A 16814-nucleotide genomic window follows, 5' to 3' on the forward strand; every position below is an offset into this window, starting at 1 on the left:
TCTCAAAAGCCAAGCCTAAACTAGTCTGGCCTGAACACTCCAGGGATAGGGCAGCCACAGCTTCTAGTAAGTGTGGAAACCTAGGGCAACGGGAATATTTCTCAGTCTGCCCTGAGGGGTTCTGACTCCCAGGGAAGCACTGACTTTGACCCTCATTCATGGAGAAAGCCTCCAAAGCCTCAAAATAAACTAGAGACCACAAAAGCATGAAATCAATTATAGAGAATAGTATAGTATGTCACTTGGGAGAGAAATTTAGGTTTTAGGATTTTTAGTATGTTGTAGATGGGGACAAGATACAGGGTATAGGGTGTTGTCTCATGTTCCTTTTTCTTCCTTCTTCTTTCTTCTTCATGGGTTTGGGTGGTATCTTGTAATTGGGTAGAAAAATCCGCATTGCAAGTCTCTAGGGGTCAGTTATTGGGTTAGGAGGGAAAATAATCTAGGTGTCACTTCTTAATTGGGCAACTTAGCTTTTGATTAGGCTTAAAAGGCCTTGTAACATGAGATTGTCAGCCAGTTTTGTGCTGTTTTCGTGCATGCAAGGTCTGGCGTAGACAGAGTGCTGAAGTTTTGATAACAATAAAACAAGAAGCTGAAGACCAAGAAAGTCCTGTGCATCTCCTTTTCCTGACACAAAACTGTTCCAGGAGAGTCTCCCCTGTCAGGGGAGCCCCCAGGGGGAGGCCCGACATGGGGCCAACAAAGCCATAAGTAAGCAACCTGCTTCCATGCCTCACCCTCATAAGGGTAAAGAATTTATTCCTAGTAGCTAATCTAAACCTACTACTCTCTTCTAGTTTAAAACCATTTCCCTTGTTCTAGACCTTGCAAAAGTCCCTCTCCAGCTTTCTTGAAATCCCCTTTAGGTACCAAAAGGCTTACATAAGTTCTCCCTTGGAGCCTTCTCTTCTCCAGACTGAAGAATTCTAACTCTCAGCCTTTCCCATAAGAGATGTGTTCAGCCCTCTGATCATCTTCATGGCCTTCCTCTGGACTCATTCCAACATGTCCATGGCCCATATCTTTTCTGTGTTAAGGGCTCCAGAGCTGGACACAGTAATCCAGATGGGGTCTCACCAGAATGGAGTAGTCAAGCAAACTGGTAAGGGAGAACCCAGGAAAAGGCTAATCTTGTAATAAAGACTGCATTACTTGTCTGAAACTCATTTCTCAGTCTTCAGTCTCACCTCAATCAGAAAGCATGAAGAAATATAAAGCAAGGGTTGACTGTCCAAAGTATGCGACATCAAATAAGAATTTAATTCTACATAGTACCTCAGTGGTTATAAGGTGTAACTGATTTGGTAAGATGAGAAGAGCTACATGCAGTTGAAACTCCGTGAAGTAGAAAGAGAAGCAAGCACACCTTAGGTGTATTGGAATGGGATTAACAACAGCCAGCACATAAAGTGGGCTCTTCATGATACCTATCAAGATCCACTAGGTGCAAGATCATGGACACAGACACAGGCATGCTGTAAATATATAAGTTCACACTGAGGAATCCCTATTGTCACTGTCACCTGGAGCTTTTAAGTTCCAGGAACTGGGAACCTGCACGACTTCTCCAAAAATCAAGCAAGAATAACGTGTATTTGTAGGGGGAAGCAGTGGTAGGAGGAGGGAGAACTAGGGAAGAAAGAAATGGTTCAGAATGGATTTTGAGTTTATATATATAGAGGCATACTTAAACCTGCACTCCATTATCACTCTCTGAGGAAGCATGTAAAAAAACAATTTTGAGAATGTTAAATTCAGACAGGACTGAAGTGCAAGACATTGAGATCCTGAGATTAAGACTTAAATGGGACCATACAGAATGTACATAATGAATGTGGAATGGAATTCAGTATACCAGTAAGACTGGAGATAGTATTCCACCACCTGACCACCCTCACTGCCAGCCTCCTCCCTCCAGCAAAAAGTCCAAACTGATTCAACACTGTATGTTTCTTTCCTGTCAACATCATTTACTACAAAGAACAAACACACAAACAAATAAACAAAACCAAAACATAATGATTTGTCTTTCCCAAATGAACAGGAAAATAACTGTAAATAGAAACTGGAAATCTGTATGATAAAGCTGTGGCAAACAGAAGTACATGGAAACTTCTCTGCCCACTATTTTTTTAAACCTTACTTACACTATAGTAATTTGGTATCATTTTAGTTTAAACAACAATCTTGTTACATAAAATCAAAAGTAAGGGGCTTTTCCCATTACATGGTCTCTAGTACGCAAGGTTTAAACCTAGAAAACTTGTCATTATTTTCATGTTTGCCTTGAAAACCCAAGTCTTCAAAGAGCAAACTATCCTAATTCTGAGACAGAAGAGATTTTAAATCCTCTTAGAGGATTAAAAAAATGAATTCGTAAAACTATTCCAAATCCGTATTGATTATGAAGCTCTTTAAGTTCGTATTATGAACACCACAACTGATGTTTTAGTTGACAACTAATTGAAAACAATGGTTTTCAATACATACTCATCCAAGGATCATAGAATCATCAGAAAATCATAGAATGGCTTGGCTTGGAAGGGACCTGAAACATCACCCCGTTCCAACCTTCTTGCCACAAGCTGGGACACCTCCCACTAGACCAGGCTGCTCTGCCTCCCTCAGTACTCCTGTGCTTGGAAGACTGTGGACTGCTGTAATTCCTATAAGGTAGTAATTTCCATCAGGTAATAAAATGCATTAAAAAAAAAGGTAACTACCCTCTGTCATTTCCACATTCAGAAAGAGGCTCTTAGGATTAGGACTGAAGCATAAGACGTTGACAGAAAGAGTGCCTCTGTTTTACCTACTTTTTTATCATCTATCTACTTTCTTTGCATGTAAAGCATAATCTTTAAGAACAGAAACATTAACACATTGATCATCATAGAACTGTTTCCATTGGAAAGGACCTCAAGGACAATCAAGTCCAACTGGATACTTAACACTGCCATGTCCACCATTAAACCATATCCCCAAACTCTTTATCTACAAGTCTTTTAAATACTTCCCAGGATGGTGAGTCAACCACTTTCCTGGGCAGCCTGTTCCACTGCCTGACAGTCCTTTTGGTGAGGAAATTTTCCAATCTAAACCTCTCATTGAAGCACATCTTGAAAGCTATGTCTTCTGTCTGTTGCTTGTTAGTTCAGAGAAGAAACCAACACTCATCCCACTACAACCTCTTTTCAGTTAGCTGTAGAGACTGAGAAGGTCTTCCCATATGTGACACAGACTGTGTTGGGTTCATGTCAAGGTTTTGGTAGTAAGCAAGCTTCAAGAGTTACTGTGCACCCTGTGAATATGCCCAGAAAGGCACTGCAGCCTGGGGAGAGCACAAATGCTGAGGGAGAGGGGAGGTGTAAGAAGGGAGAAAGGAACTGTTCTGGACTTCCTGCAAAGATGAAGTCTATATCACTCAAAGAAAAAATAGCCAGAGAGAATGTTATCTAAATTATATTGAGAAATCTGAAATCTGACATGGTAAACTACAGTTGCGGATGGAAATTAGCACATGTTCAGTTAACCAGCACTAATTACTTTCACACACAGAATGACAAAAGCTGTGACAGGCTGATGATCTCTGCCTGCATCTAGTCATTCTTGATTGAAGGGGCAAAAATGCATAAATTTAGTTTGATAGCCTAATGACACCAAAGGACACAAAAAGCTCACAAAAAAGTTACCTGAATAAAGAATCATAACCTGTAAACAGTTTTACATTAGTTGATATTTGATATAGTAAGAATTATTCTTTGTGAAGAAGCACTAGAAAGTGCCATATCTGTTGTATATAATCACCTTAAACAGCTTTACAAAATCAACAGAAACAAGTTGCATTTTATTATTTTTAAAGTGAAACTACAAATTTTCCCAACTGGTCCATTTAACTTCTGATCTAAACTACTGAACTGCAGGAGGGCTGGCAAATATACTGATATTTCATAGAATCACAGAACCATAACATCATAGAATATGCAGAATTGTAAGGGACCCACAAGGATCATTGACTCAATTCCTGTCCCTGCTCAGGACACTCTCCAAGAGACACACCATCATGTGCCTGAGAGTATTGACCAAATGCTTATTGAACTCAGACAGGCTTGGTGCTGTGACCACTTCCCTTGGGAGTCTGTTCCAGTGCCCAAGTGCTCTCAGGATGAAAAACCTTATCCTGATATCTAACCTAAATATCCCCTAGCACAGCTTCAGGCCATTCCCCTGGGATGATCACAAGAAAGAAGAGATCAATATCTGCCCCTCCTCTTTCCCTCACAAGAAGTTGTAACTGCAGTGAGGTCTCCCCTCAGTCTCTTCTCCAGGCTGAACAGACCAAGCGACCTCAGACACTCCTCACACGGCTTCACCTCCAGACCCTTCACCATCCTCATGGCCTCCTCTGCACACTCTCCAACAGCTTAATGTCATTTATATTGTGGTGACCAAAACTTAATTGAGGCGATATTCAAATATCAAAATATTACACACAAAATATTCAAATTGAGGCTGCCCCAGTGCAGAGCAGATCAGGACAATCCCTCCCTTGCCCAATGGCAATGTTGGCCTGATGCCCCCAGAACACGTTTGGTCCTCCTGGCTGCCAGGGCACTGCTGGCTCATGTTCAATTCACCATCAACCAGGGCCCCCAGGTCCACATCGTTGCTTTCCAGCATCTCATTCCCAGTCTACACACACAGCCAGAGCAGCCCCATCCCAGGTGCAGAACCAGCACTTTGTGTGGTTTGATTTCAGAGACCAGTGTACATAAATTTGTAATTGTTCTAAGTAACAAAGTGGTGGATGTAGAAATATTTGCATCTGGTGTCTTGTAAGTGATCCTTCATTAGAATCTATAATTTTATCACAGCATCCAGAATCACCAAAGTGTGAATATTTGCAAGGAGGGAAGGCTTGAGAATTAGATTACCTTCCCAGAAAAATAAAATAAAGGCAAAATCACCCCATCCAAATAGTCACAAAATATAAAATTAAACTTAAAAACTATAGTGACAAGGTTGTTTATAAAAGTCTGGTACCAAAATAATTCAAACTTTTGACATGTTAGATATTAGATACAGTTGTTATCTCTGTTCAATATACACCCAAAATTACTTCTGAGTAGAACAGTATTATTATACAAAAACAATTGCCTACAGAATTTTATTAGTAGCCTAAAAAGAGCATTAATCCAATAAATTGTATTTTACTCATGCATAAGAGACAATAGCTGTTTTTGCCCTAACATTTCCATAATGAATAGCAAATATACTGCTTTAATATATTGCAGTTGTACAAGTTTATGAACAATCCAGGGAAAAGACATTAGCACTTTTTTTGCCCATCCTACTACACTTCACATTTTTGAAGTTCTGTATCTTTGTAGAGAGCATTTTAATAGATATTCTTCAAGTGTAAAGGCTTTTGTAATTGCAGTTTCAGAAAACCATACTGTACAGTGTATATCCAGCTATGTAAATTATACCTTAACTTTGTATTCAGAATAAGTAATCACTTTACTGACTTGAGACAACAGATGCCCTAGCTACCCCTCTATTCTCCCCCACACTTCTGTATATTTCAACTTCCCTTGCTCACCACATCATGTCTATTAACAATAATATTCAATTTTTATTGAAGGAAAAGAAAAGAGCAAATATTAACAACTCACAAAAGTGTTATTTTTACAATACCACCATGCTCTAAGTACTCATGCCAAACTGTTCACTTCTAGCTTAATCATTTTAGTACATCTAAGAAAACCCAGTATCTGACATTAATGTAATCAATACCATAAAAAAGCTCAGAGTTAAAGTCTTTGACTATTTGGAGTTAAAAAAATCTAGATAACTGATAGAAGTGGTCTTTTATTTGAGAAATGCTGTCTGATAAGCCAAGTCACCATGCAAACACCTCACAGTTCCAGTAGAATTAAAATGCCAGATTGCAGGAAGAACAGAGAAGACTAGAAAAAAAATCACATACTAGCTCTTAAAAAACTGGATTAATCCTTTCTCATCTTCTTCAACATATAATTGACACCATTATGGTGTCAAATATATGTTGAAGATACCAAGTTGTAGAAAGACTTTCCAAACTTAGTTCTTCAGCTTTTCTGCAATATAGGCAAATCAAGAATAAGGTAAATGTAATCTACCCAGTTTGTATGTCAGTTTTCAACCACAAGAAAAAAGTATACCCAAGAAGGAACTGAGTAGAGGAAATTCTAAACAAAACAAAACAAAGCAAAGCAAAACAAAACAAATCAAAAAAGTGCTTTATGTTTACTCTTTCATCTGAACACCAAAAAAAGTTAAAATCCTGATTTTCAGTCTTACTGTCATAACCACCGGACATCTAAATGTTACACTTTCATTCAGGTCATGCCAATTATTCCATAGGACCCAATTATGGAGCTCCTTATAAAATCCCTTTGTTCTTCTCATGCATTTTGGATGCTGATTACAAAGCATAGGAAAAATAACCAAGATACACTTGGACAGCAAACATGCCTTCCCCTTCAAGTGATGGGTAATGAGAGCTACCCAGCTGAGATGGTATGTACACTTGCCCTTAAAAGCAAACCTCTGCCAGCTACAGATTCACTGCTGTTAGTTTGCTGCTTGGCATGCCACTGCTAGAGCTGCTGTGCTGGAGACTTCCAAAGAAATTCCACTGCTGCACATGGCTTAGGTTTCACTCAAATCCATAATGACCATTACTTATGCTCACAAAGGTTGCCTAGAAGTGTTCTGAGTTTTCAGAGCTGTTGCCAAGAGCTCCTGGATCCCCCAGTAATACAAATATTTCCACTACCATTCTATTATGATTATTTATAAGAGTATGGGAAACCATCCAGGTTATCACTTGGCCAAGTCAACAAATTTGAAGACTTAATGTCCTTCAAAACAATGATACTTCTAAAATATATCAGCAAACATTCTGTAATAATTTATTTCTTCCAAGTATCAAAGACAGAAGTCTTGCCCTGACAAGGGTCAAGGTTGATTAAGTTGCCTGTACAGTAGGTACCAAACTGCTTACAGACAGCATGGCTTTTAAGAAATCCAGAAAACAAACAAATCCTGTTTAGTTTGATGTGGCAAAAAATGTAAGATGAAGCACTGCAATTTATGAGGTTTTAGAAGTCTCACAAGATCCTTTAGCAGGGACTTTCACCCTAGGAGAAGATTAAGGACCAGTACAGCCCTTCCCATTTACAGTAAACACTGAGATGTTTCTACAAGTCTGCAAAATGTCTGTTCCTTTGTTTTTACAAGGAAGGAATATTGCTTAAAACATTTGACTGAATTAATTTATATCTAAGAAGAAAAAACATGTAGAAATAACACACTGCAAAGCTGGATTGTAACTCTTGTCCATCACTCTTCCTCCCTCTTCCCAAGAAGGTTGACATAAACTCAGTAACGAGCACTCCCAATTTTTACAGTCTTACACGTACAGTACAAAGCAGACAATGCAGATGCTGAAAGTGTTACGTTTTAGCCCCACACCTGGGTAACAGAGATCACCAAAATCCATATTAACCTAATGAAAATGTTTGTTTCTATCACCACCTCCAGTGCGGTTTATAGCACAAAAATCTAACAGAGTTTGAGGCTGAGATGTTCCACAAGACATTGTGACCTGAAGACAATCCTCTAGTTTAGAGAAACATCTCTGGATTCAAACTTGAAGCAGCTTTATTATTGTAATCATCAATTCTAAAAGAATTCAAAGATTTACTAGGCACAGACTGTATTGACAGTGTTCTACCTGATGCGTATCAAATTGAAAAGATGCTTAATTTTCAGGTTTAACACAAAGGGAGTAAAATCTCCCTGTAGCTTAAAACCTTTGAGGTAATTATTAGAGTTATCATAGAAGATTGAAAGAAAAGTAATGTATTTTTAATGTTTTCTAGCTAATACACAGGCAGCACAAAGATGCGCAAGCCTCATTCTGTATTTCCTTCCAACATTTTTGTACACTGAACTCTACAGAGAGTTTCCTCTAAGGATTCAACTAAATTCAACAATTAATTTCCTTTTTAAGTATTTGCAATTTCTATTTGCTTATTTGCTTTACTGAAAATGTATGTAGTAAAACTTCACTGGCTTTGCACCAAGACCTCGTTTCTAAGATTTAGCTTCATCTAATCAAGATTAAAGATGCTATATGGGAAAGCAGTATTTTCCAACGTATCAGAATATTAGAAAAAATATAATTTAAAAAATCTGAGAGCTCTTTTCTTATGATTAATTTTAAGATGAAGAAAAAATGAATATTTTTTTTTCAAATTTTAAAGAGTTCTCACCACAAGGCTATTTTCTCAATTTCTCACACTTGAGTAAAAACTATTAGTTTTACTTCAGTGACACCAAATGGTTAGTCACATAAAGCAAATCAAAAAAGAACAAAACAGAATAGCAAGACAGACCTAGTACTAGGAAAGAACAGAACTGGAAACAGGTAAGAGTTTGAAAGCAGCCATCTGAACACTCCAAGAGCACAGAATTGAAAGTGTAACCTAAAGGAAGACTATCAAGTGCTTCTGACAATCTTTGGAAATCAGAAGCTTATATCAAAAGTGAGTGTGCACACTTGAAATAAAAATTAAGAACGCTGTTGGCTATTTAAAAAGACACTGAAAGATATATTCCTATAATTTACAGAGAACCAGAAAACGCACAGGCAATCCTGCTCACCTATCTTCGTTAAAACGTCGGCCAACCAAAATTTTACATTTGTCTGGAGGGAGACAAGCTGCTAGCAAAGGTACTGTTCTTAACACTCGACTTTCCTGTAAAAAAAAGAAAAGTTACTTTTGAATAAAGTCAATAAAGGCTTCTATGAATTGTTAATGTTTTCATTTTCTATCTCTTTTCTAACTCCGTTGACTACAGACAGAGAAAAAATTTTCGCAGGTAACAGGACAAAAAATCTTCAGGACAAACCCCCCCAATCTTGATGCTTCAAATTGTATTGTTTTGATTGACAATATTGAATTCAGTCTCAATTAATCTACAATCATCATCATAAATCTGAATTAGGCTATCAGTATAAAAAACAGTAACAAAACTTCAGAGAAAATCATAGAATAATAAACAGTGGGCAAAAAAAGCATTAGCATTTATGAAATAGTATCAGGATAAGTAGAAAACTAAGGTAGGACTCAATTTCCACAAGCAGATGCTAAAAAAACCCCATGAGTTGCAAAAAGAGAGAGTGTGAAATGCAAATGTACTGCTGTCACTTCATTTCAGAGTTACCTGGATAATGACACCTACACTGCCACAAAGACTCTGTCTCATGCCATTCAAGCTGGGGTGACAAGGCACCTGAATACATCTTTGTGCCACAGGTGAGGAAGGTGTCCACCAGGCCTGGGTGGAGAGCAGGAGCTCTTCTTTTCTCAAAGAGCATTAAAGAAACCTGTGTTGAAGCAGGACTTCAGAAAATTGAGGAAGAAGGAAGTAGTAACAGCTGAAGCAAACCACCTACTCCTGAAACAGAGCAATATATTTCTGTGCTTTATTTAGCAGAGCTGACAATGAACTTTTGTCTAGACAATAATTAGTACAATTTGAGCTTCAGCTTGTGGGATGTCAGATTTTGTTTTCCTATCAAGGAAGCAAATGAATAGTTTTATCTTGCACTTAGTGAAGACAGCAAGCCAACAACAAAAATGGAAATTTCAGTTTTTTAGTCATGAGATGAACAAAGGAAGGTTATTAGCTGAATCTAGCAGGAGGCAAGACACTAGATGTCAGGTAAGGATCATGAAAGCCTTAAACCCAGTAAAATAAGTAAGTTCTAACAATATTCTCAACCTGAATGTCAGATGATTCAGAAAATGAACATCCAAACATCAGTCCTTAAATGGGATTAATGAATGAAACCCGGGGGTAGGGGTGCAGGGATTGGTTTACCTTTTGATTTAAGAGCCGTATCTCAACAATAGAGTATTTGTGAACACAGGAGGCCCTGATTAACTCATTCTGGGTATATATTACTTCCACAAATATCAATGTGCAGCTGTCTGCATTCTCACATTGTCTTGCTACCAATGTACTGTTAAAATAGTTTTCTGAAGACTTATTACTCTTACCTAAAATTTCCATTAATTTTGCTTTTTCTGAACCTTATCTACTGATCCTCTACAAATAAAACATCATGGAGTTGAAGAAGTAGCTGTACTGCTACATCCACCGTCATTTTTCATGGCAGCAGCAGCATGATGTCTTCTAGGGACAGATGATGATCAAAGTAACTTGGGAGTGAAGTGCCAGCAATGGGAGGGAGAAATATACTTCAAAGTGCCATCAATTTCTTCTACCTCAGCACAGCAGAATAAGCCACCAACAGTGGTACAGTATTATTTGTTTTTATTTTGTCATAATTAAATAACATTCCAATTCAGTAGTCAGAGGCCTCCCTTTTTCATAAGAATTTAAGAAGTGGTAATATAGGAACTGGAAGAAAATCAACTATTTGTCTCTGATAAGCAAAACCAAAAGAGCTGTCATCAGTCAGGAGAAAGTTATTCAACTGCTCCCTGCTATGTCATATCCCTACTTGAGAATTACCTTTCCTATCAAAGAAATACATTCTCTTACTAACACAGGAAATGGAATTTTCCAATCTAAAAACAATGGAAGCTAAATAAATAGGAAGCTAAAATATAAAATGCAAAGCAGAAAGGAATTGAGAACAGAAACTTAAGACCTGAATCAAACTAACATTATAAAAGGTTTAATTTGTTAATAATTGTCCTCATTAAAAAAATTGTATTAATCCAGTCTGTATGTAACATTATCATACCAGCAATTTTATATTTACTGGTTTGAAAGTGAGAAGTTACTCTCCTTTGTTCTCCTCAGAGATAGTCATTTGCAACTCTCTGCATAATAGTCAATTGCAACTCTTTGTTTATTCATTATGTGACTACTGAAGTACATAGATAGAAATAGGACTAAAGGACTTATATGGTGGGCTGATTTTGGTTGGCCTCTTAGAGCCCACCAGCCTCTCTCTCTTCTCAGTGGAATAGGGTGGGGAAATAAGATGTAAATGAATCTGACAGGCAGAAGCAAAGGGCAGAAGGAAAATAAATATATTTTATTCTCCTTTTCCTATCAGCAGGCAAAGTGCAACCACTTCCTGGGAAATAGGGCCTCACGTACTGCTACATGTAGCAGTTCCTACACAAGCCTCAATGAGAGATGCCATTTGCCACCCACTTCTGCCAGCTCTTACTGTGTTGTCATACAGTATGGAATATCCCCCTGGTCAGCCCAGCTTAGCTTTTCTGGATATGTGCCCTCCGATCTGTTGCCCACCCCCAAGCTACTGACCTTTGAAGGCAGTCTTCGAGGCGCAGCCCTGATGCTGAGGGAGCACTGCTCAGCAGTAGTCCAAACACTGGGGGCACAGATCTCTGAGACCGGCAGTGTGAAAAGCTAAGTTCCTGCCAGACTCAAGGCAATTTACTTTTGCACTGGCTTTTTTTCCATTTTCTGGGAGTTTGTGATAGTTTTGATTATCCATCTACAATGAAACAACAGTTCAAACTAATACAAATATTTATTGAAGTAAGTGGGTATACATTTCCTTCATGTTTGCTTATGAATTTTAAGGGCAAACAGAAAGAATTTCCCCCTCACATTTTTTACTGTTCACTAAGAAATACTATATGGAAGAGGTATTATAATAAGCAACTCAAAGCTAATTACTGGCATTAGATCAATATACAAAATCATTAAATACACACAGTCTAAATTTTCTTCTTAGATGGTTAACATGGAAAATTCTTACAAAAAGAAAGCAGGGAACAAGAAACTTAAACAGATACCCTCTGCTATGCTTCAGGGTTCTGTCCTGAGTTACACACATCACTCAGGTTTTGAAAAGTACATTTTGGTCTACATCCTACTTGCAATCACTTCAAGAATAATCAAAGTCAAAGGTAAGACAAAAAAGGGGCTGGTACAACTAGCTATGCCACTGACCTATGGATCGTTAACAGCAGGCAGAAAAAAGGAAAAATGACAATTATTCTATTTACTTATATATATATATATTTACATATAAGCAAAGAAAAAAAAATCAGACCGAGCAAATAATTTCATCACCTTTGCACCCAGCACCCTGATGCTGGGTTTCTATATTTTCAGTTTTTAAATTAGTCTCATGATGAGCTGGTGCAATAACACTGATCTGAAACCAAGTATTTACACCTTAACATGGAATGCTGTATTATCCTTGGATTCCTCTACAAATAAAAATCTAAATAATTCATGTAGCTATTATGCAAAATGGAAGTTTGACAGTACAATTTCTCACATGTGATCTGCTCTTCCACAAGTGATTCTTCTCCCTTTCACAATACCTGATATGTGCACAGGTGCTTGGCCTCTTGATAGTGTGAATGTGAAGACATTAGTCACATTAATCAGAACATAGTAAATGTTTTTCCTGACTTTCTACATTACTATCTTCCCTAAATACTAGTCTCAAGAGCACCATTAGATCATAGCTGAAGGCTTAGTCCAACGCACTGCAGACTTCCAAAGCCAGCAATGAAGCACATGGTGGATGACAGTTAGGAATGACGTGCAGCAAGGGAAAGATATTCTCTACCTGGTTAGTTTAATGGGATATTTTTGAAACGGACTGTTAAGAGTCTATCTGTAATGCAATGGCAGACTGAAGGATCAGATACAGTCCAAAAGGCTCATCTGCCTTCAAGACTGATTGGATTTTGAGTATGAGCAACTACAAGAAAAGGGAACTTACCTTTTGTCATGTATGCCTCTGCAGTTATGTAGTCAAAAGCACCACCTGTGACCAGTTCCAAAGATCACTGGATGATGTTCTTAGCTTCCTACTATTTAATAGGACTTATCTCTGATAAGCCAAGGGCCCTCATATAGTTGGACAGTTTCCATAGTGGTCTTCCAATGATAGTTTATTTTATGAATTATCATTATGTAATATAGAGTAATGGAAAACTTGCATCCCATTGTAACAGACAGCTGTTCTGGTTGCTAAATAATAAAAAATTGTAGATAGCCTTCCAGACAGACACAAGAATGCTGTATAAATCCAGAAAAACCTCAGTCTTTTTCTAATACTCTCCACCATGAACAGGAAATTCAACACAATTAAATGCCAATTCAGTATCTCTGGCATATTTTTAAACTTCTTTTTCCCAGCAAGTGACTTCAGTGTATATTTAGGTACTTTTGAAAAAGGAAGTAATGTGGAAGAGTATTTCTATTATACACAGTCCATTAAAAATCAGTTTTCCCATTTAGGGCCCAAACATGTCATGGCTTCTGTTTTATTTCCCTGTGAGAGAAGACTTTTTATAAAATTTGATATTTTTGAGTTCTGCTTAAATTCCTTCAGGAAGTAACTCTTTGTATGTTGACTGAGCAGCTGTGTGATGTCAAGCAAACAGCTGGACCATGAGAGTACAGTTTTCTGAATTCTACAGTCTAATTTGCAGATCCACCATTTACCCAGATCTGTGTAACTGTGGTACAATTTCTAAACACCTTATAATCCACCTCCACTGTTAACCAAAGAGAAAAACATCAATGTATGTATTCCTATTGGTAAACCAAAACATACTGTTCTAAAGCTGAACTGTAGTTTTACTTTGGGGAAATAGTCATCACTAAGATGGACAGCTTAATTCACATTTTTAATAGAACACTAACATCAATAAAAGACCACTGCTGTAATCAAAATACATTTCTCCATGAATCAACTCTAAGCACCTCTGTGAGACACTGTGTTCACAGAATCACAGAATATGCTGAGTTGGAAGGGACCCATGAGGATCATCAAGTCCAACTCCTGCCTTGTACAGGATACCCCACAAATCACACCCATGTGCCTTTATTTTATTTAGTGTTACTTTCTAATACTGCTATTTCATTTGTGCAATTTGTACAAAGATAAGTAGATGTCAATTCCAGTAGGACTACACAGTTGAGATACATGCATGGCATTACAGAAATATGGTGTGATTTCAGAAGATACAGTAATTCAGAAGAACTGAACAAATACAGCAACTCAGATGAACTGGCATTCAGTCATGAAGTTTAAAAGGAAAAAAATCATTATATGATTACCCTGGTTTTGGCTGGGATGGAATTAATTTTTTTTCCAGCAACTGATACAATACTGTGTTTCGGATCCAGGATGAGAATAATGTTGATAGCAGCAACAAAAATATCAGTACATTAAGTAGTGTTTATCTAAGCCAAGGACTTTCAAGTGTCTCAGGCTCTGCCAGTGAGGAGTTGCACAAGAAATATTGAGGGAGCATGTCCAGGTCAGACGACTTGAACTGGCTAAACATGGTTATTTCACACATAGAATATCATGCCCAGTATTTAAACTGTGGATGGTCAGGACCTGCCAACTGCTGCTCAGGGATGGGCTGGGCATCAGCAGGTGGTAAGCACTGTATCATGCATCACTTGCTACTATTAATAGTAGCAGAGCTACTACTCCTGTATTTCACTTTGTTTAACTTATTAAACTGCTTTTATCTCTCTCACAGAAAGTTTTACATTTTCTCCCTCTGCTTCTCATCCCCATCCCATCTGGCAGAGGGGCAAGTACTGTGGCACTGCATGGTACTCAGCTGATGGCTGGGGTTGAAGCAGGACAATGAACTGACAGCACAGCTGTTTCCTCCTGCCCACCATTTGCTGCATTAGGATTAGAGCTCAAGTCCCATAGTTACATAGCCTTACTCACCTCTGCTGGATGCTGAATTATATACAAGCAGGTGGAGACCTTTAGTGGATGTACAGGCAGGAAAGGACACAAACACACCTTCTGAGGACGGCTACACGGCAAAAGGGAGTGAGAAAACAATAAAAATAATCAGCAGTTTATGAAAGAAGATATAACTACATTGCACAAATACGCATCACATTCCCTAAGAACTTCCCCTAACCATTGTATTAAACCTCATGTAATTTTAAGTTTGAAACTCCTTTCACTTCCAAAAATAAAGAGGCAAGGCTTTCATTGAAACAGCATTTTGAGAACAGTTTTCAGACACTTCCTGTGGTTTGGTTAGGGTTACAGCACTCTAAAAATTATTCTGTCATCTTCAAGTTGAGCAGCCTATTAGTATCCATATCCTTATTAGGCAAGTCTGTTTGTGCTTTCCTAACAAGTTTGTTTCAACAATATGATGAGCTATTATAGGATATACAACACAATTTATATAATAATTATAATGATTGATTAGAATGTAACATTTTAGAAGTATACACACATGAAAACCCAGACATGCTGTACTTTAATTTTTTATAATTCCATCTATACTGAAATATGTAGCAGACTTATAGAATGAAAACAGAAAATCCTTATTAGGAACATCTAATCTAAGTCAGAAAAAAAATTATTTAAAATTCTTTAGTGTACTATCTCAAGCTGTTGAAATTACTAGCTGAAGAACAGTGTCTAAAGAAATTAACTTATGCTTAGTATGAAACTGATGTGGTGGATGATCAAGAATAAACAGAAGCAAAGAAGTAAGCTTGAAGATTCTCACAGAGAAATTGAACTGTCATTCCAGAAAAAAACGCATTCACGTGCACATGCATAGACAGATGTCACTCTAGCTCTTTGCATAGATTATTCAACTACTCAGGAAAATGAAGAATTTTCTTAACAGTGAAACTGCTACATGTATTCATCAATTAAAATCACACCATCTCTGCAAACAAAACTCTATACACTTAAAACATATAAAGTCAGTATTTTCAGCAGTGATAGGGACTTGGAGCACAATTTCACCTGCACTCTCCTTGTAACCTTTACTGTTAACAGTTCATACATTGACCACACAGGAGAGACAGTAAGCAATGAATCACTGCAGCAGATGTGATTCAAAGAAGGGAATTCTGAAGACAGGTTCAGATTAAATTCAAGACAAGGCTGACAGGGAATGAATTTGCTCACTCACAAGAGCATGCACCCAGACAGGTGGAGTAAATAATGTTACAGTGATCCACACCAGTATAACTGCTCCCCATACTATTTAATAGTAAATGGCAGCATTATAAAAAGGTAGTAAGAACTGATATGCTCCTCTTTATCAGTTGACTGTGCTAATTTAAAACCTGTACTTCAAGCCCCAGCTACTGAGGCACAGAGGCTATTCCCTTCTCCACAGGATATACCAATACTAGTCACAATACAAAGTGAGAATGGGGAGAATGTTGATGCAAAACAAGAAATTGGTACTTCTCAAAATAAGCACCACAAAAATAAATGTTAAAAATTTAAACAAAAAGGCTCACACACAATACATCAACCTAATGACAAACTGGAAATTATTCTGATACACTCTTCTGGTGTACCATTCCAGCAGCCTGCTGTCTGTTTTTCCTTCTAGTATTGGCATTTTCTTTTTGCTAATGCAGCATAAATTTGGCATATTCTGCTGTATTAATGGCCAAGCATCGGGCCTAAAATTAAGTACTCAGTAACCTAACCATTAAGTGGGCTACCCAAGGGACCTTCATTGCAAATTAACTGAAAATAACCTCACTTCCGGGTCTGATGGGTTATTCTCTAGTGCAATACCTTTATCTTTTTCCCAAATGTTCTCAGATGTGAGTAATTTAAACAAAAATTTGTTTTGATAACAACCTAGAAGCAGCAAATACTGTGAAGATTGATTTTTGCCTGTGCCCTGATTGTTAAGTCAAAGTTCATTCTCTTTTTGATCATCAGGTTTATCAGAAACTCAGGTGTGTATACACAGTGTGAC

At 37.7% G+C, this 16814-nt stretch overlaps 1 protein-coding gene across 2 annotated transcripts in view; it reads right to left on the minus strand.

The window, feature by feature from the left end:
- Positions 1-16814, minus strand: part of DTWD2 (DTW domain containing 2) — a 66251-nt gene that overhangs the window by 27426 nt on the left and 22011 nt on the right. For both annotated transcript variants that reach the window (XM_068177230.1, XM_068177231.1), the window contains exons 2-3: positions 14783-14873; positions 8713-8807 (exon numbers count right to left, since the gene is read on the minus strand). In XM_068177230.1, coding sequence (XP_068033331.1) covers positions 8713-8807; positions 14783-14873 — 186 coding nt within the window. The remainder of the gene's footprint in view (positions 1-8712; positions 8808-14782; positions 14874-16814) is intronic.

The sequence above is a fragment of the Anomalospiza imberbis genome, chromosome Z, assembly GCF_031753505.1.
Source record: "Anomalospiza imberbis isolate Cuckoo-Finch-1a 21T00152 chromosome Z, ASM3175350v1, whole genome shotgun sequence".
NCBI lineage: Eukaryota > Metazoa > Chordata > Aves > Passeriformes > Viduidae > Anomalospiza > Anomalospiza imberbis.